At 60.2% G+C, this 27,506-nt stretch overlaps 3 protein-coding genes across 4 annotated transcripts; 2 read left to right on the top strand and 1 right to left on the bottom strand.

The window, feature by feature from the left end:
- The first annotated feature begins 39 nt into the window (after positions 1-39).
- On the top strand, positions 40-11,238 carry MED16 (mediator complex subunit 16). Of its 2 annotated transcripts, XM_075037735.1 has the most exons (15): positions 40-79; positions 531-723; positions 1,141-1,248; positions 1,454-1,623; positions 2,530-2,961; positions 3,872-3,977; positions 4,647-4,802; positions 5,167-5,378; positions 5,643-5,849; positions 6,293-6,503; positions 6,706-6,839; positions 7,240-7,432; positions 7,683-7,899; positions 8,303-8,386; positions 9,508-11,238. In XM_075037735.1, the coding sequence occupies exons 2-15, from the start codon at positions 588-590 to the stop codon at positions 9,632-9,634; spliced, it is 2,493 nt and encodes an 830-aa protein (XP_074893836.1). In that variant the 5' UTR covers positions 40-79; positions 531-587; the 3' UTR covers positions 9,635-11,238. The 2 variants fall into 2 exon arrangements, with proteins under 2 accessions (XP_074893836.1, XP_074893837.1); XM_075037736.1 differs by lacking the exon at positions 40-79 and having other exon boundaries at positions 694-781.
- A 191-nt stretch (positions 11,239-11,429) lies between these two features.
- On the top strand, positions 11,430-21,843 carry PLPPR3 (phospholipid phosphatase related 3). The gene is made up of 9 exons (XM_075037737.1): positions 11,430-11,535; positions 14,029-14,246; positions 18,539-18,661; positions 18,829-19,014; positions 19,244-19,373; positions 19,577-19,772; positions 19,853-19,910; positions 20,263-20,436; positions 20,551-21,843. The coding sequence occupies exons 2-9, from the start codon at positions 14,175-14,177 to the stop codon at positions 21,811-21,813; spliced, it is 2,202 nt and encodes a 733-aa protein (XP_074893838.1). The 5' UTR covers positions 11,430-11,535; positions 14,029-14,174; the 3' UTR covers positions 21,814-21,843.
- On the bottom strand, positions 12,660-15,442 carry LOC142035570 (complement factor D-like). The gene is made up of 5 exons (XM_075037739.1): positions 15,293-15,442; positions 14,899-15,052; positions 14,461-14,605; positions 13,771-14,028; positions 12,660-13,181 (listed from the first exon to the last, which is right to left on the bottom strand). The coding sequence occupies exons 1-5, from the start codon at positions 15,354-15,356 to the stop codon at positions 13,008-13,010; spliced, it is 795 nt and encodes a 264-aa protein (XP_074893840.1). The 5' UTR covers positions 15,357-15,442; the 3' UTR covers positions 12,660-13,007.
- Positions 21,844-27,506: the final 5,663 nt, after the last annotated feature.

Here is a 27,506-nt window from a genome sequence, read left to right as displayed (position 1 = left end):
GGCGGGGCGCAGGCGTGCGGCGGGCAGCCCGCAGGGGCGGGGCGGGGTCCTCGTGCGCGGCGGGAGGCGGTGCGGGCCGGTGAGTGCGGCCGCTCCCGCCCCGGTGTGATCCCCCCCCCCCGTGAGGGGCCGGCCGCGGTGTTCCCCGCTCCGCCGCCCGCTGTGGGGCCGGTACCCCGGCGGGCAGCACCCCTCTGCTTCCCCCCCCTCGGCCGGCCGGCGGGGTCTCCTCCCTGCGGCAGGCCCGGTTTCCCCCCCCCGCCGTGAGGGGTAGGCCGCGCTCCCGCCCCCGGGCCTCTCCCGGTGCGGGGTTTGTCGTGTGTCGTGTCCCCCTCCCCCCCCCCCCCCCCGGGGCTCCCCTACACACGCACAAACACACCCGGGGGCGGGAGTCCCCGCTTGCCCCTCGGGAGCGGGGGGCTGATGCCCTTTCCCCGCCCGGGTGCTGGGGGTCTCCGTGCCAGGGCCGGTGTAACGGGGTCTCCCCCTGCGGCCTGTGACTTGTGGAGTTGGCTGTTTCTTGCTTCCAGGGACGAGTGAGCGCCTTTCCCCTCTCTGTGGGGTCCCGGGGCTTGGCCAGCGGCGCGATGGACTTGGCGTATGTCTGCGAGTGGGAGAAAAAGCCGAAAAGCAACCACTGCCCTTCCATTCCCTTAGTGTGCGCGTGGTCCTGCCGGAACCTCATCGCTTTCACCACAGACCTCAAAAATGAGGAGGAGAAAGGTACAGCACGCTGGTGGAAGGTTGGGTAACGTCTCCTGGAAACTCACAATGTGTTTAGGCAAGTCTGGTCGTCAGGAACCACTGGGCCGTGTGGCCTGTGCTCTGCTCTGACCCTGAAATCTCTCACCTGCACTAATCAACACAAGAAACTTGGGCTCTTTCTTTTCCTTGCATTCCTTAAATTTAATGGCTGTTTTGTTCGCTGGGGAGCGGTTCTCACTCTGCTAAACCAGGGCAAGCTCTGTGTTGGGATCTGGTACCTCACCTGAGTTGCCAAGCACAATTATTACCCTTCCCAAAATTGCTTGATGGAAAATACTTTGTCTTTCCCTGCATCAGCTGAGGCTCTGTGGGTTTAGAAATGCTGGCTGCGTAGCTGGTAACAAGGGACAGTGATTCACTTCTCTTTTTGTGTAGATCTCACCCATATGGTCCATATCATTGACACTGAGCATCCGTGGGACGTGTATTCCATTAACTCTGGCCACACTGAAGTCATCACTTGTTTGGAGTGGGATCAGTCAGGTGAGCTTGGATCCCTTCTCGTTAAGCCTGTGTCCCACCGCTAATGCGTGTGTGCTACCTAAAACAATGGGATAGGATTCGTCGTGAGTTTGTCCATCACTTCACAGCCTTGGTTGTCTCCATTCGAACTGCGCTGGGGTGGTTTGATTTCTCAGCTGATTTTTTGGCTGTACCCCCTGGTTCTTACAAGGTGCCATTGTTGTAGGCTCCAGGCTGCTCTCAGCAGACGCAGACGGCCACATCAAGTGCTGGAGCATGACCGATCACTTGGCCAACAGCTGGGAGAACACCGTGGGCAGTATGGTGGAAGGGGACCCGGTCGTGGCCCTGTCCTGGCTGCACAATGGTGTGAAGCTGGCTCTGCACGTGGAAAAGGTTTGTCCCAGCTCTGCAGGAGATCCGGTCAGGAAGACTGGCTCAGGTCATTAGCAAAGGACTTTGGAAACCCCTGTCTGTGTTTCTCTGCTCTGGGCTTCCTCTGTGGCCTTGGGCAAGTCGAGTAGGGTATTTTTCCAGTAAAAAAAAAAAGTCAGATTCCTAGTTCCTGCTGAATTTCAACAGGGGTTGGATGCCTTGTTTCTCTTGGTGCTTTAAACATGTCTTCTTTAGTCTGGTGCTTCAGTTTCCTTGGCTGTAAAATAGAGATAAAAGCATTTCTTTGCCTACCACTAGTAATTCAGAAGAAACGCGTTCGAGGTCCTGAGGTTTGATCCAGGGATTTGGGAAGGGAACCGTATGCATATGGAGATAAGCTGCTTGTTTAGAAACGCGTCTAATTCTGTCAGACTCAAAAAGAGCAAGTCTGCCAAGTAGAAGTTACCTACTTATGTTTTTTTAAACATTAACTCTTGGGGTCTCCCACAGAGAAAAGCCTTTCCCTCTCTTTAGTACTGGAGAACCTGAGACACAGGGATGTAAAGGCTTGTGCAGCGGGTTGGTGTCGGAGCTGGATTTGGCCACAGAAAGGGAGAGGGGGTGTCGGTCTTTCAGGTTCAGTCCACATAAGTAAGGTTGGAGCTCTGGGTCTGGGGTGCTCGGAGAGCTTTGCTGAGGGGCTGGTGTGTTCCTGCTGCCACCCGCACGGCTGACACTGGTGCAGGGGCAAAGGGGCCTCTCCAGGGTCACGTAGCTGAGTTGGGTGTGTGAGCTCGGTGCCCTCATCGGACTCTGTTCAACTCTGCAGACCGTGCTACAGTGACTTAACAAGGATTGCTCTGCAGTTGTGAGCGCACTGTGGGTATGGGGTGCAAATGTTGTTGTGTTGTTGACCTTTGTTCACAGTCCGGAGCATCGAACTTTGGTGAGAAGTTTTCCAGGGTCAAGTTCTCTCCATCGCTGACGTTGTTTGGTGGGAAGCCCATGGAGGGCTGGATTGCTGTGACCATCAGTGGGCTGGTGACGGTCTCTCTCCTCAAGCCCAATGGGCAGGTGCTGACGTCCACAGAGAGCCTGTGCCGCCTCCGCTGCCGCGTTGCCTTGGCAGATGTCGCCTTCACCGGTGGGGGGAACATTGTGGTGGCCACGTCGGATGGCAGCAGCACCTCCCCTGTCCAGTTCTACAAAGTCTGTGTCAGTGTGGTGAATGAGAAGTGCAAAATAGACACTGAAATCCTGCCTTCCCTCTTCATGCGCTGTACCACGGACCCTGCTCGCAAAGACAAATACCCAGCAATCACTCACCTGAAATTCCTTGCTCGGGACATGTCAGAGCAGGTGAGCATCTGCTGTTAAAGCAAGTAGTAGTTACATGAATAGCCAGGAAATAGCTATTTGCTCCACCTTTGGCTTCCCCACATGGCCCTGGAGGTGAAGGATCGTGTCCTGCAATGCCCTTTGTGTTTCTAGCTGCTCTTTCTGGAAGTGCCGCTAGTTCAGCTTCACTGTCAAGCAGGCTGCACTTAAAAGGTCTGGGAGTGTAATGGCTGAGCCCTCCAGTTTGTGAAAAAGCAGTCTGAAAAGCCCTGTCCTTCGTTGGCCTGATTATGCTTTGCTTTGTTCATTTTCCGGATCTGGTGCTGATTGTTTGGGGAGCTCTGCTGGGCTGTCCGGGAGGTTCTGGGATGTGAAGTCTTTAATCTTTAGGTCTCAGCTTCAAAGCAGCCCCTCTCCAGAACACTTAGAGCTCTTGATCTGCGTGACTTAATTTAGTAGCTTAACTCTATTTGCCAGGGGATTGATAATACGATTCTGGGAAGCTAAGTGACTCAATGAAGCCTAACCTCTCTTCTCTCTCCTCTGGTTAGGACAGAGTACCTTGTTGGAGAGCACAATGTCTGCTCTGGCTTCAAAGTCAGTTCAGTTCCTGCCCTTTTCTTTACGTTTAGTTTGTGGTGTGTATGAATGGCATTGGCAGGTCACAGGCTTGCGAGAGATCGTTTGTGATGCAGAGAGGCTGTGATGACACATGGCAGTTCTGCCTCTCTTTCCTTCTAGCTGGAGCTGGGGACTTCACTGTTATGTATTGCTGACATTCCACTAGCGAAAAGCAGAGGATTGTATAAACTATTAGGAGAAGGAGCCTCAAAATACAGGGGAGAGGGAGAGGTGGAAAATGCAATGGGATAGTGTCTTTCCCTAGTGTAAAGTTTGTGCATGTGGTTGTAGTATGGGTTTCTGTTTGCAGGTGTTGCTTTGTGCTTCCAACCAGAACAGCAGCATCGTGGAGTGCTGGTCTCTGCGGAAAGAGGGTTTGCCAGTCAATAATATTTTTCAGCAAATCTCTCCTGTGGGTGAGTTTCTGCACCAGATACTCTTAAAAATAGGAGCATGGTCTAAGTAAAAATGCAAGACAGGTTCTCAAATCTGTTATCACATATATGGGATTATCCAGAGTCCCATATTTATTTTTCAGGTGTTCTCAGTCATATGCTTTATTCCATCTGTTTGCATCTTAGGCAACAAATTGCTGGTTTCCAGGAAGTGGTTTGATTGTTACTTTCACTCAATAAAAGACATTTTCTGTGTTATGCTGTGCAACTGCTCTTCCCGCTGAGAACCGAGCGAGCCAAGCCTCCTAAAGGAGAAAGACTGCGCAGCAAAGCTAGTTTAATTAAGCTATCCAGTCTGCATGTTTTTTCCACCTCATTTCAGATATTTAAAAAAAATCAAATCCATGCAGTTTGTTCCAGTGAAATATAAAGGATTATTGTACATAAGGATTTTTTTAATCACCACCAGCAGAGCCTTCCGTCAAAAGAGATTTAGCAAAACAAGTTTTGTTTGTAGAATTCAGAAAAAAAATAGGGAAATATGAGGGAAATATACTGGTCTGGTAGAATGAACAAATAGTCAGTTTCTGATCTGTAATCCCACTTAGTTGGGGAGTGTGGGCAGAAATTGGGGGGGTGTATTTGCTGATCTCTTTGGGGAGAGATGTCTTACTTACCTATCTTTCACAGTTGGAGACAAGCAACCCATGATACTGAAATGGCGGATTCTTTCTGCCACCAATGACTTGGATCGGGTTTCAGCTGTGGCTCTGCCGAAGTTGCCAATCTCCCTGACCAATACTGATCTGAAGGTGGCGAATGACACCAAATTCTTCCCTGGATTGGGTAAGGAGTTTCTATTGTCTTTCTCCTAAATATGTAGTTTTTACCTGAAACTTTACCTTCCTCATCTTCTGAACTGTAGCTGAAGTAAGAATGTGGAGCAAACCATATGAAATGCTGATAGGAAAACTGTCAAAGACATGCTATCTTCCTGGCCATCCTGTTTCATTTCATTTCCATGGAAAGAAGCATATCTCTGTGAAATGCTGACATGGCCTCAAGACACAAACATGCCTGCGAGCCCACAGCCTTTTGGGTGCTGTCTTGTTGCCACGTGGGCTTTCAGTGGTGGCTGCTTCTCTGGGCAACGTCTGGGTTATACTGGGAGGAGTCGCTTGCTCAGCCCTTGGTTGCCTTCTCTCCCCAGGTCTGGCTTTGGCTTTTCATGATGGCAGTGTTCACATTGTTCATCGTCTGTCCTTGCAAATGATGGCCGTCTTCTATGGCTCTTCCTCCCAGCGCCCAGTGGACGAGCAGACTATCAAAAGGCAGCGAACTGCTGGACCCCTGGTTCACTTCAAAGCCATGCAGCTCTCCTGGACGTCTCTGGCCTTGGCTGGCATTGATAGTCATGGGAAGGTATTGTGCTCTGTTATAGGGGCGTGGGTGAGCTGTTCTCATCCAGGCTCTCTCTAAGTGGCAATGGATCACTCAGGAAAATGCTGGGAATGTTACATCCAGCTGCGTGATCCATGTTAAGCAAGAAGGGATGCATCCTGTTACTGCAGAACTTCTATCGCTGGGTCAGGAATGAGCTGCAGTTGGCCTGTGTTGTATTGTAGCTTTGTGGAATGTTTTCAAGCAAGTTCTTGACACAGGTTTTCCTTTGCCTTCTCTCTTCAGCTGAGCATGCTTCGCATCTCCCCCTCCATGGGCCACGTGCTGGACATGAACATGTCCCTTCGTCACTTGCTGTTCCTGTTGGAGTATTGCATGGTGACTGGCTACGACTGGTGGGACATTCTGCTCCATGTCCAACCTAACATGGTCCAGAACCTGGTGGAGAAGCTGCATGAAGAGTATATGCGCCAGAATGCAGCCCTGCAGCAGGTCAGCGGGAGCGGAAGCTCCCTGGCTTTCTGCAGAGGGTGGCCATGTGGAGGGGTCTCAGTGACTGGGAGGAGGGAGTAGTAATTGCCAGTGCTCAGAAGACAGACAGCACTAACTACCTGTCTGTGCTGGCTCTGAATGCTCAAGCAGTACTTGAGGTGTGAAGAACCTCCATTTCAGCAGTGTTCGTTTTCACTTATGGGTCTCTACCTGTTGGAAACTTCTGGTGCGATGGTAATGTCTATTTTTGGCAGAGATTCTGGGAACAGTAGCACTGTTTGTATATGCACAGAACAGTATTCACGTGCACAGAACAGTATTCACTATTCCTGTCATTCGTGTGGCAGAAACGGAGAGTAGAGAATAAAGCAGCTTGCTTTAATGAGCTTATTCTAATTCTGCTTTTACTTATGTATTTTTCATGGTGTCTTTCTGTCAATCAGGTCCTCTCCACGCGCATTGTTGCTATGAAGGCATCTCTCTGCAAGCTCTCCTCCAGCACAATAGCCCGTGTGTGTGACTACCATGCAAAGCTGTTCCTGATCGCCATTAGCTGCACCTTAAAATCACTGCTACGCCCACACTTCCTGAACACCCCGGACAAGAGTCCTGGGGACCGACTCACCGAGATCTGCTCCAAGATCACGGATATAGGTAGTGATTGCTTGTAGCATCTGGCACTGCATTCTGAGTGTTTTGTATCCCCTTTTAGGTTTGATATAAAGTGTCACAGTCTCACAGTAACTCCCTGGGTTTGAGGAAGAGGAAGGTGACCCCTCTTGTCACCGCAGGGACAGGGGATGAAGTTCAGATCTATCATCTTCCTGAGCCAGCAGATGTCTTGCTTCTGTTTCAGACATTGACAAGGTGATGATTAACCTGAAGACAGAAGAATTTGTCCTGGACATGACCACGTTGCAGTCCCTGCAGCAGCTTATCCAGTGGGTGGGAGATTTTGTGCTCTATCTGCTGGCCAGTCTTCCTAACCAGGTGAGAGCCTGGGGTCCTGAGAGGAGAAAAAAAAAAACCAACCGTCTGCAGTGTTCAAGTAGCTTTAGCCAAGTGGCACGCAACCCCGGTGTTCCTATTGAAACAGGCACTTCGGAGAAGAGTATAAGAAAGAGCAGAAATACAAAATGGTCCTTTCTGTGCCCATCGGGGCATCGGTGGTGTAGCGACTGGCAGCTGCATTCAGAGAAGCAGGCTCAGTAGCTGCATGACTTGTTTCCACTTTTGATGAATCTCTGTATGCCTCTGACCTCCACAGCATCCTCTGGCAGTGAGTGCCGCAGGCTGTGTAGTGCTTGAAAAAAGGTGTTGTCTGAAAATGGAGCAGTGGCTCCAGCAGGCTGTGTGTAAGTCCCAATCTCAGCTGGTTTTCCCTCTGCAGGGCTCCCCTGTGCGGCCAGGACACAGCTTTCTGCGAGATGGAGCATCCTTGGGCATGTTCAGGGAGCTGATGGTGGTGATCCGTATTTGGGGACTGTTGAAGCCAAGCTGCCTCCCTGTCTACACAGCAACCTCTGACACCCAGGACAGCATGTCCCTCCTCTTCAGGCTCCTAACTAAACTCTGGCTGTGCTGTAAGTGTTTGCCAGTTTCCCTGAACAAAAGAATTCTTCCTTAATGTGGATTGTCATGAAAGGAATAATTGCTGGGAGTAACTTCTGAGTGGGTCCATAGTGTGTAGAAAGGGCAAGTACAGCTGCCAAGTTTATTGTTTTCTGTGCTGTGTTGGCGGATGGAGGAGGAAACTGCATGCAGTTCTCTTGGTCTCTAAATGAGAAATCTAAGGATCACACTGGTTCTCTCTCTGCTTCATTTTCCATGCAGGTCGTGAGGAAAATCACATAACTGAGCCAGATGATACCCTGATAGATGAATGTTGCCTCCTGCCCAGCCAGTTGCTCATTCCCAATATTGACTGGTTGCCTATCAACGATGGTATTATCAGCAAGCTGCAGAACAAACAGCTTGTCCGGCTGCAGTTTGGGAAAGCTCCTGGGCTCGTTGGTCACACTGTCTCTTCCCAGTTTGATGCCTTTGTCAGGTACAGAGACCCAAAACCTATAGGTGGTGTGGTGAGAAGAGGGTGTCGGGAGGCTTTGGGATCTCTTTCCAGCTCTGAGAGGTCAGTGGGTTTGGGACACCTGCATTTTTTGGCTCGTCCACTTGCCGGTGTGACCCAAGAGCAGTTTGTCCTCTCTGCTTGAATTCATTTCTTAACTTGCAATGGGCCAGGGATCATATTGAAAAGAGATGGCAAATGGAGGGGAAAAAAACATTAGTTTGTGATTAGATTCATGTCAGCATGGCCTTGAATCCCATGGCACTCGATGGACTAGGTAGCCAAAGCCTGCATCATGTTGGCCACTGAAATGCAGCTCACTGTCCTGGAAACAGCTTTTAGAAAGTGACATTCTAGAAAAGTTGCCATTCTCTTTCTTCCCCAGGGCACCTGGTCAGCCCAAAATTGATCATCTGAGGCGGCTTCATTTAGGAGCATACCCAACAGAGGAATGCAAGTCGTGTACCAGGTAAGCGATGCAAGCGTAATCAGTGCAGAGGAGGTCCTGGCAGAAACTCAAACTGCTCTTGTCATTCAAAAGCTCTTTCAGTCTCTGTTTACGATCCTAGCTGGTATCCCAGTAACATTTCATGTTAATTGTGTCTGCAGGAGGAAATGCTGCTTCTATAATAAGGCTTTTGGTGTATGGCACTACCCCCTGCATTGGAAGAAAGCATTTGTGTTTGTGTTTAAGGCATCCCTAACCTGGGAGACTGAGATCCTTAAAATGCTTGTTGAAGAGCAGCCTTGCTGACTCGAAATAGCTGCTGCTGCATCACTGCTGCATGGCTGTTAGATTAAAAATCTGATTACTTTGCCTGGCGCAAAGTAACCCCAACTCTGTAAGAATTAGCTACATCTGTCATTGCCAGTGATTGAGCTGTGTTTCATCCAAGGGCTGAGTTGTGCGTCACAGAATAAATATGATACTGCCTTAACAGAAAAATCTGAGAGCAGTCAGGCTGCATAGGTAAACGGAGACCAGAATTTGGCCTGTAGGAGTCTTTATTAGTGATGAGAGATCCCCAGCTTGTTTTGCAGGTCTGGTCTTTAAATAAAACTACCTGTGTTCTTGGAGAGGAGCTGGTGAGAGGAAATAATCACAGTAACTGCGGTGCCATTTTTGGGTCATCTTTCAAACTAAGCTTGCATTTTAAGTCCCTTTGCACTGTCCTCTTCATCCACCCTCACAAAAGAGCCTGGATTTCAAAATAATGGTGTGGGGAGCAAACATCCATCTAATGATGTGATTGAATTAGCTTTAATTACTGGTTTTAATAGAAAGTCTCTGTAGCAGATCATTTTTACAAGATGACTGTCTGCTGTTTTATGTATAAATAGCAGCTGGGAGCTGTTGTCTTGAAGACAGCCTTCTGTTCCAAGATAACCTCTCTTCATTTAAGATAATTGCTCACATGGTTTCAGCTGGTTTTTAGTGCTCACAAACATCACCTGCAAATGACAAAAGCTGGTTTCCTCCTCAGATGCCTTGCTCCCTGCCTGTTCTGTACAGATGCCCCAGTAGTGCTGGCTTTTTTCCTGGGCTTCTGTCTCTCCTGGGCCTGGCTGCACCTCTCTGTTTCTTTCCAGGTGTGGCTGTGTTACGATGCTGAAATCGCCAAACAAAGTCACAGCGGTGAAACAGTGGGAGCAGCGCTGGATCAAAAACTGTTTGTGTGGGGGTCTGTGGAGGAGGATGCCCCTCAGCTATTCCTGAGTGCACCTTCTGTGGGGCACAGAGGGAACAGCAGGCGCCAAGCAGAAGAGCCGCTCGGGGCTTCCTTCCTTGGAGGTGTTTGGGACAAAGGGATGGCAGCTCTTCTCCTGAGCTCTCCGAAAGCATCACCCTGATGCTGCCTGTGAGACCGTGCCGAGCAGCTGCCGCTTTTCTTGCGTTGATCTTTCTGCCCTAAAAAAGAGGGGAGGGAGCTCTGCTTCTTTTGCAGGGAAGAGCTAGAAGGGAATGCCAGAGGTTTCCCTGTCAGTGTCAGCTGGGGCCAGGGGCCTGGGAGGGGAGAGCCCTGCTGCCTTTGTGTCTCTGGGCTGAGCAGGCGGAGCGGCTGGGCCTCAGCGTAAGCCTTTGCCTGGGCAGAGTGGTCACGGGTGGTGGGTGAGCGTAAACAGGCAAAGTCCCCAGGGAAAGGGGAGCAAATACACGATACCTCATGCTCATCCTTTGCTACAGGCTGCTTGGGAAGTGCAGCATGGGCTGGTTACTCCCTGTTGCCCTGCACTTCTCCATCCTTTGAGTAAACTTGCCCCTCTGATGAGAGACTTTGCCATCGTGGCTATTTGTGTTTTAACGGAGCAATTTCTTCCCCCTGCGGAGGAGCGGGAACACGAGAGTGTTGCTGCCTGGAGCAAACCCCTCTGGCTCTCACTGAACCAGGAGCTCATTTGTAAATAAAAGTTCCCTTAATTTTGTACAGAATATTTGATTTGTTTTCAAAACTTCAGTGGTCTTTCATGTGACTTTGGTTGCACAGCACGTGGCCAGGACAGTTGATGCACGAACAGAAGAGAAGCGGGAAAGCCCAGTTAATTGCTTCTCTATTAGGAAAGGGGCTGCTATCATTTGCAAAATTGGAAGGGGAAATTAATGTTTTCAGGCTTCTGTCAGGTTATTATGGACACAAGAGGAGAAAACATCAAGTCATTAGGATTGTTGTAAGTCTCCAGCTTCAGACGAAGCCGGACACTTCAGCGTGTTTGAGGAAGAGCGTTCGTGCTGTACAACTCTGTTCTGCTCCCAAGGTTAGGTGAAAAGTTGCGTCAACCTTTTGCCCTCATTTGACGGTGCTCCGCTACCACTTCACTGGGTGCTCTTACTTGCTAGAAATTGCAAACTAATGGTTCTAACCTCATTGCATCTGCTGAATGCAGTAGCCCTGGCCGTTTGATGGTCAGATGGGAAGGACCTAGGTGCTCGGTGGTGTGTGGCCACTCGGAAGTTGTCTGAGCAGGCAGCTGCCTGCTCACAGGGGAGCTGCTAGGGAAGACCTGCCTTGTGCTTCTGCTGAGATCAAACCAGGCTGAGGGTGCTCAGCACCTTTCCGGAATTGGACCTAAACATCTGCACACTTTGACAAAGCACAGTGAGATGGTTAGAGCTGAGCTGTGGCTTGTCTGGCTGGGCAGGAATTTGGCCAACAACTGCGTGTCCCCAGGGACCATTCAAGGGAGGGAACAAGCCTCCTTTCCCTCTGGAACTGCATTCTCATTTATTAGTGAAAAATTGAGCTGATGGCAAAGAGCTTGTGTCTCAGCTCTACTTAATGTTTTGTTGTATGGAGCTGGTCGCTGCCTCGCTATTCTGGTAATTAAGGAAAATCAAATGGCTAATTAGGAAACTACAACTTCTCATTAAAGCTCTTTTCCCCTGTAAGTAAACCTGTAATCGACCTGGGCCTTCGTTAATCTCCTTTTTCTCAGAGAACAGGTTTGGGGTTATTTAACGTTAGACTTCTGTTGCTTGCTGTTTGTACGGAGGTGGGAGCGTACGGCCGCTCTGTGGGAGGGTGGACGCTCGCTTCTCCACTTCGCCTCCCACCCGAGATGGAGCCTCGCAGCTGGGAGCAGCTCCCCGAGGTGCTGGCTGAGCTCCGGTAGGGACAGAAGGTAGGTTTTAAAATCCAGACCTGCTTTCTTCTCCTCCATCCATGATACGAGGGCCTTCTGCCTGTACCTCCCCCTCCTCCAGCCGTGTGTCCATCGTTCCTTGTCCAACTGCCCCGCTCCCAGGATGGGGATGCTGGAAGGGACTCGCAATTCCCTGCCACAATGCTCCCTTGTGCCTTCGCCCTGGCCTACCTGCCCCGGCTCCCCTCTCTCTAAGGACTGAGTGATCCCCAACTACGGGAGGGTGAGGGGCTCCTCTGCGCCGAGGTCTGTCACTGGCCCTGTCACGATGGGGGACGCATGTGGGGGTCTGGGACGAGGACCAGGGTCCTGCCAGGGCCTGGCCGGGGCAGCAGTGGTGCCAGCTGCTCCTGGGGCTGGAAGGAGTCTCTTGCGAGCTGGTCTGTGGCAGGAGCAGGGGGCTCTGCCTCACCCCTGCCCCTCTTGAAAACCAGCGCGGGCCAAGAGCTGAACGCAGGCGTCTCCTGGCCCAGCCCCCTTTGCCTTTCCAGGGGTCCCTGGGATGGGGAGCGGGGCTCCCAGCATGGATCCTGTCCAGCCTTGTTGCCCCCTACCCCACCACACCCGTGGGAGCCGGTGCCACCCTCCACCTTATCAGCAATTTGCAGATTCTGCTTTAACAAATAGTTGCACAATGACCCTGCGGGAGGTCCCAGCTTCGGACCTTATCGCCCCGCGGCCGTGCTGCAGGATGTGTCCCCTGCTCCCCCTGAGGTGCAGGCGCCGGTCAGGGGCGATGGGCTGGAGGTGCTCATCTGTGGGGTACAGGGATGGGAGCGGGGCCAGGAGGGGTGCTGGGGGGTTGGCAGAGTCCACGTGCCCCTTGAGGAGAGCCTGCTCTGGGGCAGAGCTGGGGTCAAGCACTCACAGCAGTGAGTTTTGGGGGGTCTCAGCACATGGCCAAGGTAAAGGAGGAGATGGGGCTCACTCCAAAGGCGTGGGTGGCAGGGAGGGGTGGTGGGAAGTGGAGGGGGGGACCCTGGTCACACTGTCCCCATGGGCTCAGCTTCAGCATCTCCCCACCTTCTGTCCAGCTCCTTCCAGTGCTGCACACACCACCTGGGCACGGGGCTCCGGTGCAACCTCCCCCCAGCCTTGGCAGCTTTGCAGGAATCGTCATTGCTTTATTGCAGCAGGTCACGGTCAGCGTTACGGGCACGTTCAGCAAAGCCTGTGGCTTGTGCCAGCCTGGGGGGCTGGGACCCCCCGCCCTCCCCAGCTGGGCCCCGTGCTTTGTGAGCGGGGGGCCAGGGACGCCCTTCCCCTGGTTTCTTGCCGGTTCCCTGGCCCAGCCCTCCTCCTGGCGTGGGGGGATGCTCCGGGAACAGGTCGGGGCAGCGGTGGGAGCCCCCGGCGCTCTTCAGCGCGGCTTTCCCCAAGCAGCAGCGTGGGTGCTCTGGCCGTGCCGGCAGCAGCAAGCCGTGGCGTGAAGCCGGGTCCCTGGGGAGGGCTCAGCGTGTGTCTCCCTCCACAGCCGCAGAGGCCATAACGCTGTCGATCCAGGCCACGTACGGGGCGATGCGGGTGTAGATGGCGGGTTTCTTGTAGTTGCCGCAGACGCGGGAGCCGGCCGTGACCACCCCCTCGGCCACCCCGTTGCAGACCAGGGGGCCGCCGGAGTCTCCCTGCAGGACCAAGGCCCATCAGCGCTGCTGTGGGTTTGCTGGCCCGTCCCAGCCCATCTCCCACCCTGACAGCGGGGCTGGGGGTCCCTGCCTGACCCAAGCCTCTGCGAGGGGCAGAGCTTCGGCCCCTGGGTGCTCTCAGCCACAGGTTTCACCTGCAGGAGCTGTGGGTTTGGGTCAGTCCCGTCCCCCCTCGCCAGCCCTCGTTCGTCCCCCTTGCTCTGCTGACAGCCCAGACCCCCAGCTCTGCCAGGACGTGGTGGGGCAGGCAAGGGGGCTTTCAGTTTACCCGTCAGTGGGTCCCCTCGGGGCGCACCGGGTCGTGCCTGTGGCCTCGTCCCTGTCTCCAGGCTCATAAGAGCTGCTTTGCAGCAGCCAGCACAGGGCAAGGAGCCCCCATCACCTTGTCAAGCGCGATGGGGATTGCAGCCCCATCCTGCCCCACACCCTCGCCTTTTCCAGGTTGCAAGTATCCTTCCCCCCACCACGACTCCCAGACCCCCGAGGGGGTCGGCAGCCCCAGCCCCTGGGTCCGGCCGTGGTTCTGTGTCCCAGCAAGGAGGGGGCGGGAGGCCGGGGCGAGCGGTACCTTGCAGGTGTCCTTCCTGCGGGAGTCCGTGCACATCATCTTCTCGGTGATGGTGTGGTCGTGGCGGGTGCGGTGGTTGCAGACGTCGCGGCTGATCACCGGCCGCTCCACCTGGTAGAGCTTGTCCGGCCGGTGGCCGCTGTGGCTGATGGTGCCCCAGCCCGCCACCTCGCACACCGTGTCGGCCGCCACGTCCCTGTCCTCCCGCTGGAACGGCAGCACCTGCACGTGCGTGTTCAGCTCCGCTTTCTCTTCCAGCTGCCGTGAAGGAAGAGGGGAACCGGCTCAGCGGGGGCCAACAACAGCCCGGGACCCAGCAGGGCACAGCGAGCCCAGCCCTGACGCCGGCACTGCCCCAGCCTCGGCCACGCTCAGGGCTTCACCTTCTGCCTGCAGCCCCCGGGATGCAGCTGGAGACCAGAGCTGCAGCCGTGAGGACCATGGGGAAGACGGAGGCGTTTGGACACAGCCCAAAGGTCTTTGGGGGGGGAAGCGGGGATGGTCCCATGGGATGGGGAAGGAGGGGTAGGGGAACCGAGCAGTCCCAGGGTGGCCTCAAGGGTTTCCTCCCACTGCGGTCAGTGACCCCGCGGGGTCCCGAGGGGCAGAAGGATTTGCAGGAGCGGGGCTGTGCCTGTCGGGTAGTGGGAAGGAGAGTCCCAGCCAGGGTCCTGGCAGCCCCGAGCCCACCTGGAGGAGGAGGAGGTCGTCCTTGTTGTTGTGGATGTTGCTGCCGGGGTGGGGGATCTGGGCGCGCACCCGGTACAGGCGTTTGTGCGGCTCCGGCTCTGTGAGCGAGTGGGCGCCCAGGAGGACCTGGAAGACTTTGCCGTCCCTGGAAGAGAGGCAGCATGTGAGGTGTGGGGGCTCTGCCCACCCCGTGGGGCACACGGAGCAGGGGTTGTTGCTGCACCCAGCCATGGCAATGGGGTGCCAGAGAGCCCCCCCCCCCAGGGTGCCACAAGCTCCCAAGGGTCCTGCAGCCCCTGCCCAACCCTCACAGCAGGCGGGAGCAGAGCCCTGGTGCTCCAACGCTGGGGTCGGGGCTATGGAGCAGGATTTGGCCTGAGGCCAGCAGCCACCCCCCAGCATGGAGCAGCCCCCACACTGACCCCCCCCCGCACTCACGTCTCCTCAGTGCAGTGCGCAGCGCTCAGCACCCACTCCTCGGCGATGAGGAAGCCCCCGCAGATGTGCTGCCCGTCCAGCTGTAGAGAGGCCATGTACGGCCTCAGGTGGGGCTTGGCCTCGTAGCCCCCCAGGATCCGGCCCCGGGGCTGCCCTGTTGCAGGCAGGAGAGAGGCTGGGTTAGCCGGGCATCGCCCCAGCCCGCCCAGATAGAGCGTGGGGCAGGGTTACCCCGGTGGTTCCCCCCCGACATCCCTGGACCCCTCCTCGTGGGCCACGGCAGCACCTGGCTGCAGACGGAGGCAGGAATTGGGGGGTCGGGTGCGACCCCCTGTGCTGGGGACATTGCTGCCCCAGCCTGTCCCTGTCCTGGGGTGTGGGGGGGTGCACTCACCATTCACCATGGCCCCTAGCAGCAGCAGAGCGAGGATGAGGATGGGAGTGGGACTCGGCCCCATGGCTGCAGTGGAGCCCAGTGGTGCCTCTGCCCTGGCTGTGGGGTCCGTGGGGCAGACACTGCTCGGCCGGGGCTGGGGCTTGCTTTTATGTCCAGCTTTGGGGCTGCGGGGGGGCCAGGAAGGGGCAGTGCAGGGGAGCAGGGGGGGGTTTCCGCAGCGTGGGCTGAGTGTTTTTAAATATTCAGCTTATAAAAGGGGTCAAGAGTTCCCGGCATAAACAGCACGGGAGGGAGGAAACAGCCTGTCCCAGCTGCCGGAGCTGGCACCCGCCGCCGGGGATTTCTTGCACCGTTGTTTTCAAAGCCGAAACCGAATCCCGCTCTTGGCACGGGAAGGCTCCGGCCCATGTGGCAGTGTCCTGGCTTGGCCCCGGCCTCCCCCGCACCAGGGACCCCCCGCTCCGCCCGGGGAGGATGGCCGGGGGTGAGGCGGTGGGTGCTGGGTGCCGGCTCGGTGGGCGTCCGTGGCCGTGGGGCAGAGCCGAGCACCCCCCCAGGGTTTGCCCTTGGGGCTGGCGAGGACGAGGACGGCGGGGTCGGGACCACCAGCGCCTGGGGGGGGGGTCGCCAGGGGGGAGGCCCCTGCCCCGAAGGGAGCTCCTGCGGGGGCTGGGGTGCAGGGACGGGGGTGGCGGTGAGCCCCCGTCCCCTCTGCCTTTCTCCCCGGTGCCACTAAGCGGAGCCACCGCCTCGGCTCCCGGCCGACGGCCCCGGCGCGTCCCCGAGCTGCGGAGCCGCCCGTCGCCCCCGCCCGGGCTCGGCCCCCGAGCCCCTCACCGCGCCTCGGGTCTCTCGGCGGCGAAACCCAGCGGCCGGGCTGGGGCTGGGGGCCGGGCACCGCTGCTCGCCCCTTTGGGGCCGGGGTCGCCCTGCCTTCGCCCCTGGCTGGCGTGGCCACCATTTCCCACGGCTGAGCCCGTGGGCTCTGCCCTGCTTCCACCGGTGGAGCCGGGACGGAGGGGGGAAACGGGGCAAAGGGCCGGAGCCCACCCTCCTCCTCCTCCTCCTCCTCACGCACTACGAGCCTTTATGGCTCAAAATTACCGGGTTCCCTTCGTCCAGCTACGCAGACACCCCACCACCCTGAGCCATCGGACCCCCAGCACCAACAGAGCCCCCCGTCCCCAGCCGGACGGGGACACCGGCAAGGAGGGTGCTGGGGTGCGGGGGGCCAGGATGCCCCAGGGCTGAGGGGGTCCCTCTGCGGGGGAGGCAACTTTGGCTTCCCGCTCTCCCCCATGTGTTGGGCAGCACATGGCCGGAGGGGTCGGACCATGCGGGCGGGCAGAGAGCGGTGCGGCGCGGATGGCTCCGGAGCTGGCCAAGTCTGGCTCAAACTGAGGATTTTCCGCAGGGAGGGAGGCTTAATCGCAGCTTCCAGGGATTCGGGATTTAGACGTTAAATACGCTGGGAGATTTCTGCCCACTTAGGGCCAAAAATGGAACAAGGGCAACGTGCAGTGGCCGGTGCCGCGGCGTGGGGCCACGCAGAGCCTGGATGGGACCAGGAGTGGGTGGGTGGGGGGAAGGTGGCGGGCCGAGCGAGGGGTGTGGAGCACGGGGAATGGGGTACGGGGAAGGGTTTGGTCAGGACCGGGATCCCCTGCAAGCGTGGGGCAGCAAAGGCCGGGGAGGACAGGGCAGGGGTGCCTCATCCTCCTCCGAAAAGTGCTGGAAGTCCCTGGGGGGCAAAGGGAGTTGCAGCCGCTTCCCCAGCCCCGAATTCGGGGAGACTCGAGGCTCCGGCTGAGGTTGGCCTCAGGTGCCATTCCCGCTACTCCTCTGCCAGCACCGACCTCGCCCCCAGGACGCAGCAGTGCCCGTGGGGAGGGCAGGTGCCCCCCCCGGCCAGCGGAGCCCAGGTGGGTGCCGGGGTCTGGTGGAGCTCGGGGCGGGGGGGGGGCTGAGGGGGGGGTCACACACCCCGATGCTGCAGGAGCTGCGGCTTGGCAGCTCCCGGGGCGGGGGAGCTCGGCCAGGGAGGGGGCTCTGCAGAGCAGGGGGGACCCGGGGGGGGAGCGCGACCCCCACTCCCCGCAGCATATGGGGGGAAAGGGCTGATCCGGGGGAGGAGGGAGCCCTGCGGGGGCGTTGGGAGGGGCCCCGGGACCCCCCCGGTGCCGGCTGCAGACCCGGGGGTGCAGAGCAGCTTTCGGGGTGCAGGGCGGCGCGGGGAGGGGGGGTCGGTCCCGCTCGCTGCCCCCGACCCCGCCCGGCTCTTTGTCTCGTCCCCGACGCCCCCCCCAGGCCCCCATCCCCGGCCCTGCGGGGTCTCAGCGCCCCGGGAGGGGCCGGGAGCGGCGGGGCGGGGCGGGGGGCGGCGGCGGTGGAGAAGGAGGAGGAGGAGGAGGAGGAGGAGGCGGCGGGGGCGGAGGAAGCGGCCGCTCCCCGCGCTCCGCCGAGGCAGGAGCATCCCGGCTCCCGGGGACCCCCGCGGCCGCCGCCCCCGCCGCCCCCCCCCGGCCCCGCTTCGTCCCGGGGCGGCCGCAGCAGAGGTGAGTGGGGGGCGGGCGGCCGCGGGCTGCACAAAGGGCCGCTCCCCGCCCCCCCCCGACCCCCCCCCCACCCCGCCCCGACCCCCGCCCGCGGCTGCGGCACCGCCGGGAGCGCCCGCCCCTCCGGCCCCCGCCGCGGGGTGAGCCCCTTGCAGCCCCCCCCCGTTAATACCCGCCCGTTAATTCCTCCCCGTTATTGCTCCCCCCCGCTATTGCCCCCCGTGGCTCCATCCCCGTTATCCGCGCCCCCCCCCCGCCTTTTTGCAGCCAGGGCTGGGTGTCACTTTCGGGGGGCTGGGGCCAGGGGGTGCCCCCGGACCCCCATCCTCGACTCGGCTCTGCGGGCGGCACACCCCCTCCCCACGCCTTCCGCAGCAGCCTCGCCGCCTGTCGCGGTAGTGGCCGCCTGTCGCGACAGCCGACCCTCCGCCCCACCTGTTGTCACAGCCCCCTGCCTCGCCGGACCCCCCCCCCCGGGGTGCTGGGGGTCCCCTGGGGCGAGCGGGGAAGCCCTTGTCCGGCTCGCCCTGCGGTGACGACCGGGGGGGGGTTCCAGCGGGGGCAGCCCCCGGGTACCGGCAGCTTCTCCCCGGTGAGCGGCTGTGGGGGGCAGCGGGGTGAGCCCAGGGGCTGCCCGGCCCCCCCCCCGTGGGGGCTGAGAACTGGAGGTGACGCTGCTGCCCCGCAGGAGGGCAGAGGCGCAGCCCAGCGGGACCCCGGCACCTGCCCCAGGACCATGATCCCCCCCAAGGAGAAGGCCAGGGCTCCCAAGGACAGCATGACACTCCTGCCCTGCTTCTACTTCGTGGAGGTGGGTGTGGGGTGGGTGGGAGTAGGGGGGGGGGCTCCTTCCCCAGGGCCTGGTCCTGCCCTGGCACAGAGGGGATGGGGGCTTTGCCCCTTCCTGGCAGGGTCGCGCGATGCCGGTGCCCGTCGCGCCGGGCGGTGCGGTGGTCCCGACGCTCTCACCCCCCCCAGCTGCCCATCGTGGCCTCCTCCATCGTGACGCTCTATTTCCTGGAGCTGACGGACCTCTTCAAGCCGGCTAAGGTGGGCTTCCAGTGCTACGACCGGGCACTCTCCATGCCCTACGTGGAGACCAACGAGGAGCTCATCCCGCTGCTCATGCTGCTCAGCCTGGCCTTCGCTGCGCCCGCTGCCTCAGTGCGTCCCAGGGCTCATCCTGCTGGGGGGGGCGGGGTGTGAGGATGGAGCCTGCCCAGAGGCAGAGCCAGGGCTGGGGACCAGGGCTTGGGGTCCTGGTGCCAGCAGCACTAGGGGACCAGTGTGGGCAGCCTGCCAGCACCCTGCATCCGTGGGGCGGCACTGCCGACAGCCCGGACCCCCCGATTGCCCTAGGGCGGCACCCCCTGAGCCATCGGTTCTTCCCCAGATCATGGTCGGGGAGGGCATCGTGTACTGCCTGCAGTCCAGGCTGAAGGGACGCGCCGGTGCCGAGGGCAGCATTAACGCCGGCGGCTGCAACTTCAACTCCTTCCTGCGCCGGACTGTAAGGTTTGTGGGTACGTTGTGCTGCAGCCCGGGCAGGAGCCCTGCCTGCCGCAGGGGGTCACCCCGGGTGCGATAGCAGGAACGCACGGCCTCATCCAGACCCCAGACTGCACTGGACCCGTCCCAGTGCTTGTGGGTGCCCCAGGGCTGGGTGGTCCCTGGGTGCCCTGTGTGGGACAGGGGTGACCTGCCATCCTGCTCCTGCCATCCCCAGGTGTCCACGTGTTTGGGCTCTGTGCCACGGCCCTGGTGACGGACGTTATCCAGCTGGCCACCGGCTACCACGCGCCCTTCTTCCTGACCGTCTGCAAGCCCAACTACACGCTGCTGGGCACCCCCTGCGATGCCAACCCCTACATCACCCAGGACATCTGCTCGGGCGTGGACAAGCACGCCATCCTCTCCGCCAGGTATGTGCCAGGGGGGAGACCCGCACTGCGATGCCAACCATCCTGCCCCATCCCAACTGCACCCTCCCGTCTCCCCACAGGAAGACTTTCCCGTCCCAGCATGCGACGCTCTCGGCTTTCGCTGCCGTCTACGTGTCGGTGAGTTCCCGGCACTGCCCGGCTCTCGGCCCCACACGTGCCGGCTCGGGGGCAGCGCAAGCTCCGTGCCACCAGGCAGCGGCATCCCCCTCCCGTCGGCATACACCCTCCCATGCACAGCCAAGCTCTGCCCGACACGTGTGCCATGTTGGGGTGAGGGCACGTTCACACCCATGTGCACAGTTTCTCACCTATGCACGTGCAGGCACTTGCAGTTCCATGTGCACCCAAGAGCTCTCTGCATGGCTGGGGGCTGGGGAGGGAGAAAGCTGCGGTGCTGTGATGGCAGCGGGTGCCGGTGCCATGACCCGCGACTAACAGCCTGTTCCTGCCCTGCCTCCGCTGCCACCAGATGTATTTCAATTCCATCATCTCGGACAGCACCAAACTCCTCAAGCCCATCCTGGTCTTCGCCTTTGCCATTGCTGCCGGCATCTGCGGCCTGACCCAGATCACCCAGTACCGCAGCCACCCCGCCGACGTCTATGTGGGCTTCCTGATCGGCTCTGGCATTGCCGCCTACCTGGTGGGTGCCGGTCCCCACCCTGGGGGCAGCCACGGTGCCTCGGGAGGGGAAGGACGCTCGGCGCGGGCCGTGGTCCCTGGGGCTGGGCTGACCGCGCGCTTCCCCCTCCCGCAGGCTTACCACGCCGTCGGCAACTTCCGCGCCCCGACGGAGAGGGTCGCGGCACCGGCACCGGCCAAGGACGCGCTGCGGGCGCTGACGCAGCGGGGCCACGACTCTGTCTACCACCAGAACAAGTCAGTGAGCACCGATGAGCTGAACCCACAGACGCGGCTGGAGGAGGCGGCGCGGCCGGTGCCGCGAGAGAAGAACTCCCTGGGCAGCCTGAAGAGGGCCAGCGTGGACGTGGACCTGCTGGCCCCCCGCAGCCCCATGGGCAAGGAGAACATGGTGACCTTCAGCAACACCCTGCCCCGCGTCAACACCCCCTCCATGGACGACCCCGCGCGGCGCCACATGACCATCCACGTCCCCGTGGACGCCTCCCGCTCCAAGCAGCTCATCACCGAGTGGAAGCAGAAGTCGCTGGAGGGCCGGAGCATGACGCTGGCGGAGGAGGCGGCGCACGGCCGGGGTGCTGGGGACACCGGCGAGGACGTCCCCCCCTCCCTCTACCCCACGGTGCAAGCACGCTCGGCCGAGCGGGCGGCCATGGGGCCCCGCGTCCTCATCCAGCCCCGGCCGGGCGCCTCGCAGCTGGTGCACATCCCCGAGGAGAGCCAGGCGGGTGCCGGCGTCCCGGCCGGCAGCGGGGCGGCTGTGCGGGCCAAGTGGGTGATGGTGGCGGAGAAGGGGGGGGCACAGCGGGTGGCCAACCCCCCGCGCCTGATGCAGGTCATCGCCATGTCCAAGCAGCAGAGCATCGTCTCCGTCACCCCCAAGCACTCGGAGACCTCCTCCTCCTCCACCAGCTCCGACTCCTCGCAGTACCGCTCGCCCTCCGAGCGGGACAGCTCCAGCATCATCACCATCGACGCCCACGCTCCCCACCATCCCGTCGTCCACCTCTCCGCTGGCAACGGGCCCTGGGAGTGGAAGTCGGGGCCGAAGGGGCCGGAGGGGCCGGACGCCTACGAGCTGGGCGAGATGGGGAAGGATTTCCGCGGCTTCCGCCCGGCCAAGAGCGCCGGCGTCTCCCCCGGCTCGTCCGTCAGCGACATGGAGCAGGATGAGCCACGCTACGGCAGCCTGGCCGCCATCCCGGGGGCGGTGGGGGGCAGCGGGGAGCGGGCGGACGCCCCCCCCGAGGGGCTGCTGGGCACGGCCAGCCGGGAGTCCACGCTGCGGAGGAAGCCGGCCGAGAGGGACGGGCAGGTGGACAGCGAGGTGGACCACTACTACAAGAAAATGCAAGCCAGCCGGAGGTTTAAGGACTGAGCTCCCGTTGCCTTCCCTGCACCCGCTCCCCACCCCCTCCCCTGTCCCAGCTCGGGGGGGGCTGGTGTGGGGGGTCTGTAACACTGGGGTTCCTCTCTGCCGGGGGGGGGGGGGGGCATCAGGATGGGGCTGGCTTTGGCATCAGGGCGACTGAGCGGCATGAGGACGCGGCAGAGCGCGGTCACGCCGGACCCTGAGCCAACCAAGACATGGGCAGGAACCCCCGCGACGCGGGACCCCGCTCCTGCCCGCGCAGCTGTGGGGGGCTCAGGGGGCTCTGCCCCCGCTGGCCCACAGGGCTGGGCAGATCCAAGCACTTTTGACTTTCTTTTTCTCTCTAACACAGGTGCTGACATTTCTGAGGGGTTAATTTATTCCAGCTTTGGAAGTATATGTCTGTTGGCAGAGGTGGGGGGTGGGGGAGCAAATGGTGCTGAAGGGCTTCAGAGGGGCTGGATTGAGGGGTCTTTGGAGGGGGGGTTGGGGGAGGGTTTGCTGTGGGGCATCAGGTCCTGGCTTGCGCAGGGATTTGTGGATGCTGGGGGTCCTGCAGGAGCCGTGCAGGAGGGGGTCGTCACAGACCCCCATCCTGTGCCACTGGTCTCTGTTGGGGGACAGTGCTTGGGGGGGGGTGGGGGTGGGGGGTGCCCAGGGCTGGGGCTCTGGGCATGCAGAGGCTGTAAATACTGCACGGATGAAGTCGAGGGTGGGCATTGGGATGGGGGCACAGAGTCTGGGTGCTGCCAGGGCTGGCACAGGGAACGCGGGGAGTTGGGGCTGAGCTCTGTCCCCAGGAGCAGCAGCCCTGAGCTGGGGACAGGTTTTGGTGGGGCGGGGGGGGTCTTCAGGCTGCAAAAGCGTTTGTCGGGCAATGGCTAGAACTGCTGTGATTTGAAGAGCAAATAAACATGTAGAAGTTCCCCAGCTGGGCTCCTTTGCCAGGGGGGTGCTGCTGGTCCCGCGGCTGCTGGAGGGCAGGACTGGGGCTCGCCAGTATCTGGGGGGCTGCTCTGGGCAGGTAAGTGCCGTGGTCTGAGGGCCAGGAGAACCCCAGCGCTGCCAAAGGCAGGGCTCAGCACAGGGGATTTGGGCAGCAGTGTGAGCGGGGGGGCCTTCCTGAGCCTGAGTCCTGGCCAAGCAGCCCAGCAGTGAGGGATGGTATGATGCTGCTGATGCACTGTGTGACACCCCCCCCTTTCCTCTGGAGAGGTGGCCTCCCGGGGCCCCCACCCCTCTGAAGTGGGGTCAGGAGCCTTCTCCCCCCTCCACAGACGAGGTTAAAGCCCTTCCAGGCTCCCCAACCCATTAACCATCAGGCAAGCACAAGCAATTCTGGTACTACAGCATGATGCGTGACCACCCATCGGCTGCCCCCGGGGCGAGGAGGGGGGTGCCAGCTGTGCCAAACACCCCGGGGAGCTGGGGAGGCTGCGTGGCCTCAGGGCATCACTGCCACGTGAATCGTCCTCCAAAGCCCCAGGGACAGAGGGGCCCAGCATGCCGAGACCCCCCCCTCCGCCGTCCTCCTGCTGCGGGAGGAAAAGTGCCGCCGCTGCAGTTTCCCGCCACGTTGCTGTGGCAACGTGGGATCCGGCGTGGCGCTGGGCTCCCGCGTGTCACCGCCGGCAGCGGCACAGCCACGACGCCACGCGACCCTCGGCCGGTGCCCCGTCCTCCCGCGAGAGCGGCACAGCGGCCAGTGGAGCCCTGGCAGGGACGATGCCAACCCGAGGGCAAGGACCAGCAGCGAAGGCGGCGGCAGCGGTGCAGACACTCAGGGACCTCATTCGGTGTCCTCTCGTGCTGCCACCTCCCCCAGACCCATCCCCGTATGGTGGCGGCGAAACCCCACGCGACCCGGCCCCGGCACGGAGGAGCATCTGCTCCCATTTGTCGTGGCTTGTAAATCACCTCCAGGAGCGGCGGCCGCCCACTGCACGCAGCCTTCCCAGGGGAGAACCGCAGGCGGGGATGGGGACAGCCGGGAGAGCGGGCAGCGCCAGGCAGAAGAGGTGGAGAAGCAGCCGAAGCACAAAGGAGCAAAGCAGGAACGACGCCAGGCTGTTCGTGTCCAGCAGGCAGTCACGGCTGCTTGGAGGGACGCGTGGCAAGGACACACTGGCAGAGGGCAGCTGGGCTGGCAGCCCTGCGCTCCGGCTTGCCCGACACCCGCAGAGAAGGGGCTGGAGCAGCCCCAAAGCCATCCCGGTTTACAGCAGCTCCAGAGCACCGCGGAGTCGAGGCTGGTTTTGCTCCACGGCCCACGGGAGCTGCCACCGAGCCGGTGCCGTCGCTGGAGCGGCCCCAGCCCAGGGTGCGGTGGCAGGGGCGGCCCACGTCCCCCCAGAACCAGGGCGATGTGCCGATGGCACCAAACTGCCACTGCCAATTGGATTAACAGTGGATATCCCAAAGCCTCCGCTTGCAAACATATGGATTATCCAGCGTAACCCCGACTCGGTGCTAGAAAAGCCGCCCGGGGATTAGCGAGAGGATTGCTGGCAGCAGCTCGAGGCGTGGGGGGCTGCGGCGGGGGCACCGGTGGGCTGCGCCTGCCCGGTTAACGGGCGAGCCGGGGATCCGGCGCCATCCGGCAGCGGCACGAGGGCCGTGGGGCTGCGGGTCGCTCCAGCCGCGGCGCGGGTGACCCGGGGAGGTGAAGCGGGGCCGTGAGCGGCGGCCGAGGCCGGCTGGGGGAAGGGGAGATGCGGGGGGCTCGCATCCCCCCCGGCCGCCGCCGCTCTCACGGCTCATTGCGGTGAGCGATGGCGTCACACGCCGCTTCACGCTGCCTCTGACCCAGCGGTTTCCATAGCAACTGCCAGCCCCGCACCGCTCCCGCAGCCCCGGGCCCCCCCGGCAGCCCCCCCCCAGCAGCCGCTGCTGCATCACTTGGGGACCCACGGGGCCCAGGAGGGAGCAGGAGCATCTTCCTCCTCCTCCTCCCCTCAGACCCCACGGGGGGCCGCAGGCAGGAGGAAGCAGAGACAGGGTCCCACGGGGGGTGCCAGACCCCATCACATCAGCTCCCAGCCCCCCCACCATGGGCAGGGGCCCAGGCACGGCTGGAAGCAGCAGCAGGGGCTCTGCCCGCCCCCCCGGCTCTGTAAGGGGCCGGTGCTCCCAGGCTCTCGGAGAGAAGGCAGGGACACCCCATGCTGCCTGCACCCAGCTCCCCAGGCACAGGCTTCAGCCAGGACCCTGCCTTGGGACAGTGAGGGTCCGGTGAACAGCGACCCGACCTCTTCCACCCTCTGCCAGGAGCCCCCTGGCACATCCCTGTGACCCCCCAGGCAGGAACCAGGGGAAGGGCTCAGCCCTGCTACCCCCCGGGCACCACTCACCCCCCTCCCTGCCCCTGTGCTGGACTTGCCCCCCAGACAGGGGTACCCACTCCAGGGAGGAAGGAGGGGAGAGAAGTCTCCCTCATTAACCAAACTCCAGTTGCTAATTGCTCCTGGAGCGCTGGGCATAAATACAGATTCCCACACGACCTGCAACATACTGGCATCAGAGTGAAGGGAAGGCACCAGCACTGGTCACGGGTCAGGATTAGGGACCAAGGGATCCGCTTTCCTAAATTGCACGCTTCAGCGTGACACCGCTGCTTGACAGCTGTCCCACAGCCGCTTTATGTGAAAAGCCGCAACTTCACTGGAGAGAGCTTCAGTGCCCAGCCAGGGTGCTGAGCCCAGGGCCTCCCCCTCCCCACTGCACCATTAAGATGGCTCAGACACAAGACACTGACTGCACTAGCGATCTCTGGCACCAGGGGAAGCCTGGCTTGAGCAAACAGTGGTTTGGGGCCAGCACCCCTCGCACCCCAGCAGGAACCCTCAGGCTCCTCCACAGGAGCACCCTTGGAGGAGCAGCAGCAGTCGCAGCGCTGGCCCTTGAGCCAGGTTTGCCAAATTCACTTTCCAGAGGGAGCAGCTGAGGACGGTCGGAAGGACTGACCTTTCATGGGGTGTTCATTCCGTAACGGACTTCTCCCTCCTTGCTTCCTTGTGTGGAAGAGCTGTTTGACCCAGAGAGCTAGTGAGACCAGCATCTTCCCACTGAAAAGAATCCAGGTTTCCCTAAGTCAGTGTTTTCCTGTTAGAGACATCTTCAGAGAAGTTCCCTCCATGGTCAGACGAGACGGTCTCGTTCCAGGCACAGGCAGGAGCTGGCTCTGCGGTGCAGGAGCACACATGGCCAAGTCGCCACCTGGACACAGACTCTGCCCCATCCCTGCATCCCTCTGCTCCCACAGGGGCTCCGGGAGGACACAGCAGGTTGGGAGAACATCCCCATCCCTGAGCCAGCCCCCCCCTCCTCAGAAGTCACCCTGCCCCAGCCCAGCCACGCTGGGCCCCACAGGGCAAAGCCAAGGGAAGGGATGGGAGAGCGGAGCCACAGGCAGGATCCATCCTCCCACCAGGCAGCTGCCACCGTTTCCATGGTGACCCAGCCCATCACATGCGCCCACCCCGCAATTGATATTTGCTTTGCCTGCAGCCAGAGCTGGGAGGCCATAATTACTGCACCAGGCAGCTAATTAGCAATTCATTACTTGTCCAAGAGGGACAGGGATGGGCACCAGGATCCTGCCTCATTGGGTAGAGGACAGTTGCTGCCTGCCTCACGCCTTTCACAGGGCACCATCGCCTGCTTTTCCTGCCACAGTGTCTGGTCTTCACCGAAAGGAGAAATAAACACAGAAGTCACTGCTGGCAGCTTTACCACATTTCCATGGATCTCCTGGAGCCCCGAGAGCTGCCTGGCCCAGGACAGCAGCAGGCTCCGGATCAAGCCCAGGGTAGGGCAGGGGATGCCATGAACCTGGCGCTGCTCTGCCCCTCTGGAAGATCAGGCTGCAACAACCATCCCAGCACTAACAACCACCAACCTTATCTAGAAAACCAAACAGGAACAGCAGCTGCTGGTTTGAGTGCCCAAGCCTTCGACATTCAGGAGCAGGCTACGCACCTTGTAACCAGAGAACCTGCTGAACCAAACCAGGAGCATTAACTTGCTCATTCCTGCAGGGCAGCGATGCATACAGCTCGATGCATGTGGCTCAGCCTTACTTTCACACAAGCATCCAAACAGGCGAGGGAAGAGGCAGCTGTTACAAATCCTATTACACTTTCAAGGAACAACAGTGATCTCTTTCAGCAGCCCGAGGATCCTGCAGGACCCTGCTTGGTAACCTTGGAGGCTGAAGTCTGTACCCAGCCTGTGAAATGAGCTCAAGTTTAACCCTAACGTGCTCAACACAAAGGGAATGTGGCCAAAGGACAGAAAACAGCAGGGCCACAGAAGCAACAGCTCAGTACATTTATTCTTTCTATGCCTGAAAACATGGGGTGCCTACCCATCCGCACCAGTATTCCCAGCTTGCAGCTGCCAGCCACAGCACTGGGACAAGGCACAGCACTGCAGTGCTGAACCCCTCTTTCTGGTTAAGATATCAGCAGCAAAGCCAGCAGCTCTCAACAGCGAGCCTGCGGGAAGTGAGCGACACAGCATGCTGGCTGCCAGCCTCCGAGGGGCTCAGCTGCACACTGTAGTGTCAGGATGGGCTCTGGGAGAGCATACCCCGTCTTTCCCTACCAAGGGACCTTTCCCACTCCCCAGGAGAGTTCTTTCATTGCCCTGTACTCTTTCATTGCCCTGTAAGCACCTGCTCCCGCTGCTACCCTTCAAGA

Source organism: Buteo buteo, chromosome 10 (assembly GCF_964188355.1).
Source record: "Buteo buteo chromosome 10, bButBut1.hap1.1, whole genome shotgun sequence".
Taxonomy (NCBI): Eukaryota; Metazoa; Chordata; class Aves; order Accipitriformes; family Accipitridae; genus Buteo; species Buteo buteo.
This window is presented reverse-complemented; position numbering and strand designations above follow the sequence as displayed.

What these genes read in the sequence shown, in the direction of transcription:
- LOC142035570 (XM_075037739.1), bottom strand. Translation starts at nt 15,356, where the DNA reads ATGGGGCCGAGTCCCACTCCCATCCTCATCCTCGCTCTGCTGCTGCTA. An exon ending in GCTAGGGGCCATGGTGAATG is followed by an intron (nt 15,053 to 15,292) that starts GTGAGTGCACCC and finishes TGCCTGCAACAG; the next exon opens with GGCAGCCCCGGGGCCGGATC. An exon ending in ACGACCTCCTCCTCCTCCAG is followed by an intron (nt 14,029 to 14,460) that starts GTGGGCTCGGGG and finishes CCTTCACGGCAG; the next exon opens with CTGGAAGAGAAAGCGGAGCT.
- PLPPR3 (XM_075037737.1), top strand. Translation starts at nt 14,175, where the DNA reads ATGCAGCTGGAGACCAGAGCTGCAGCCGTGAGGACCATGGGGAAGACG. An exon ending in CGTTTGGACACAGCCCAAAG is followed by an intron (nt 14,247 to 18,538) that starts GTCTTTGGGGGG and finishes GCTGCCCCGCAG; the next exon opens with GAGGGCAGAGGCGCAGCCCA. An exon ending in CTGGCATTGCCGCCTACCTG is followed by an intron (nt 20,437 to 20,550) that starts GTGGGTGCCGGT and finishes CCCCTCCCGCAG; the next exon opens with GCTTACCACGCCGTCGGCAA.
- MED16 (XM_075037735.1), top strand. Translation starts at nt 588, where the DNA reads ATGGACTTGGCGTATGTCTGCGAGTGGGAGAAAAAGCCGAAAAGCAAC. An exon ending in TGGCCAGTCTTCCTAACCAG is followed by an intron (nt 6,840 to 7,239) that starts GTGAGAGCCTGG and finishes TTCCCTCTGCAG; the next exon opens with GGCTCCCCTGTGCGGCCAGG. An exon ending in AACTAAACTCTGGCTGTGCT is followed by an intron (nt 7,433 to 7,682) that starts GTAAGTGTTTGC and finishes TTTTCCATGCAG; the next exon opens with GTCGTGAGGAAAATCACATA.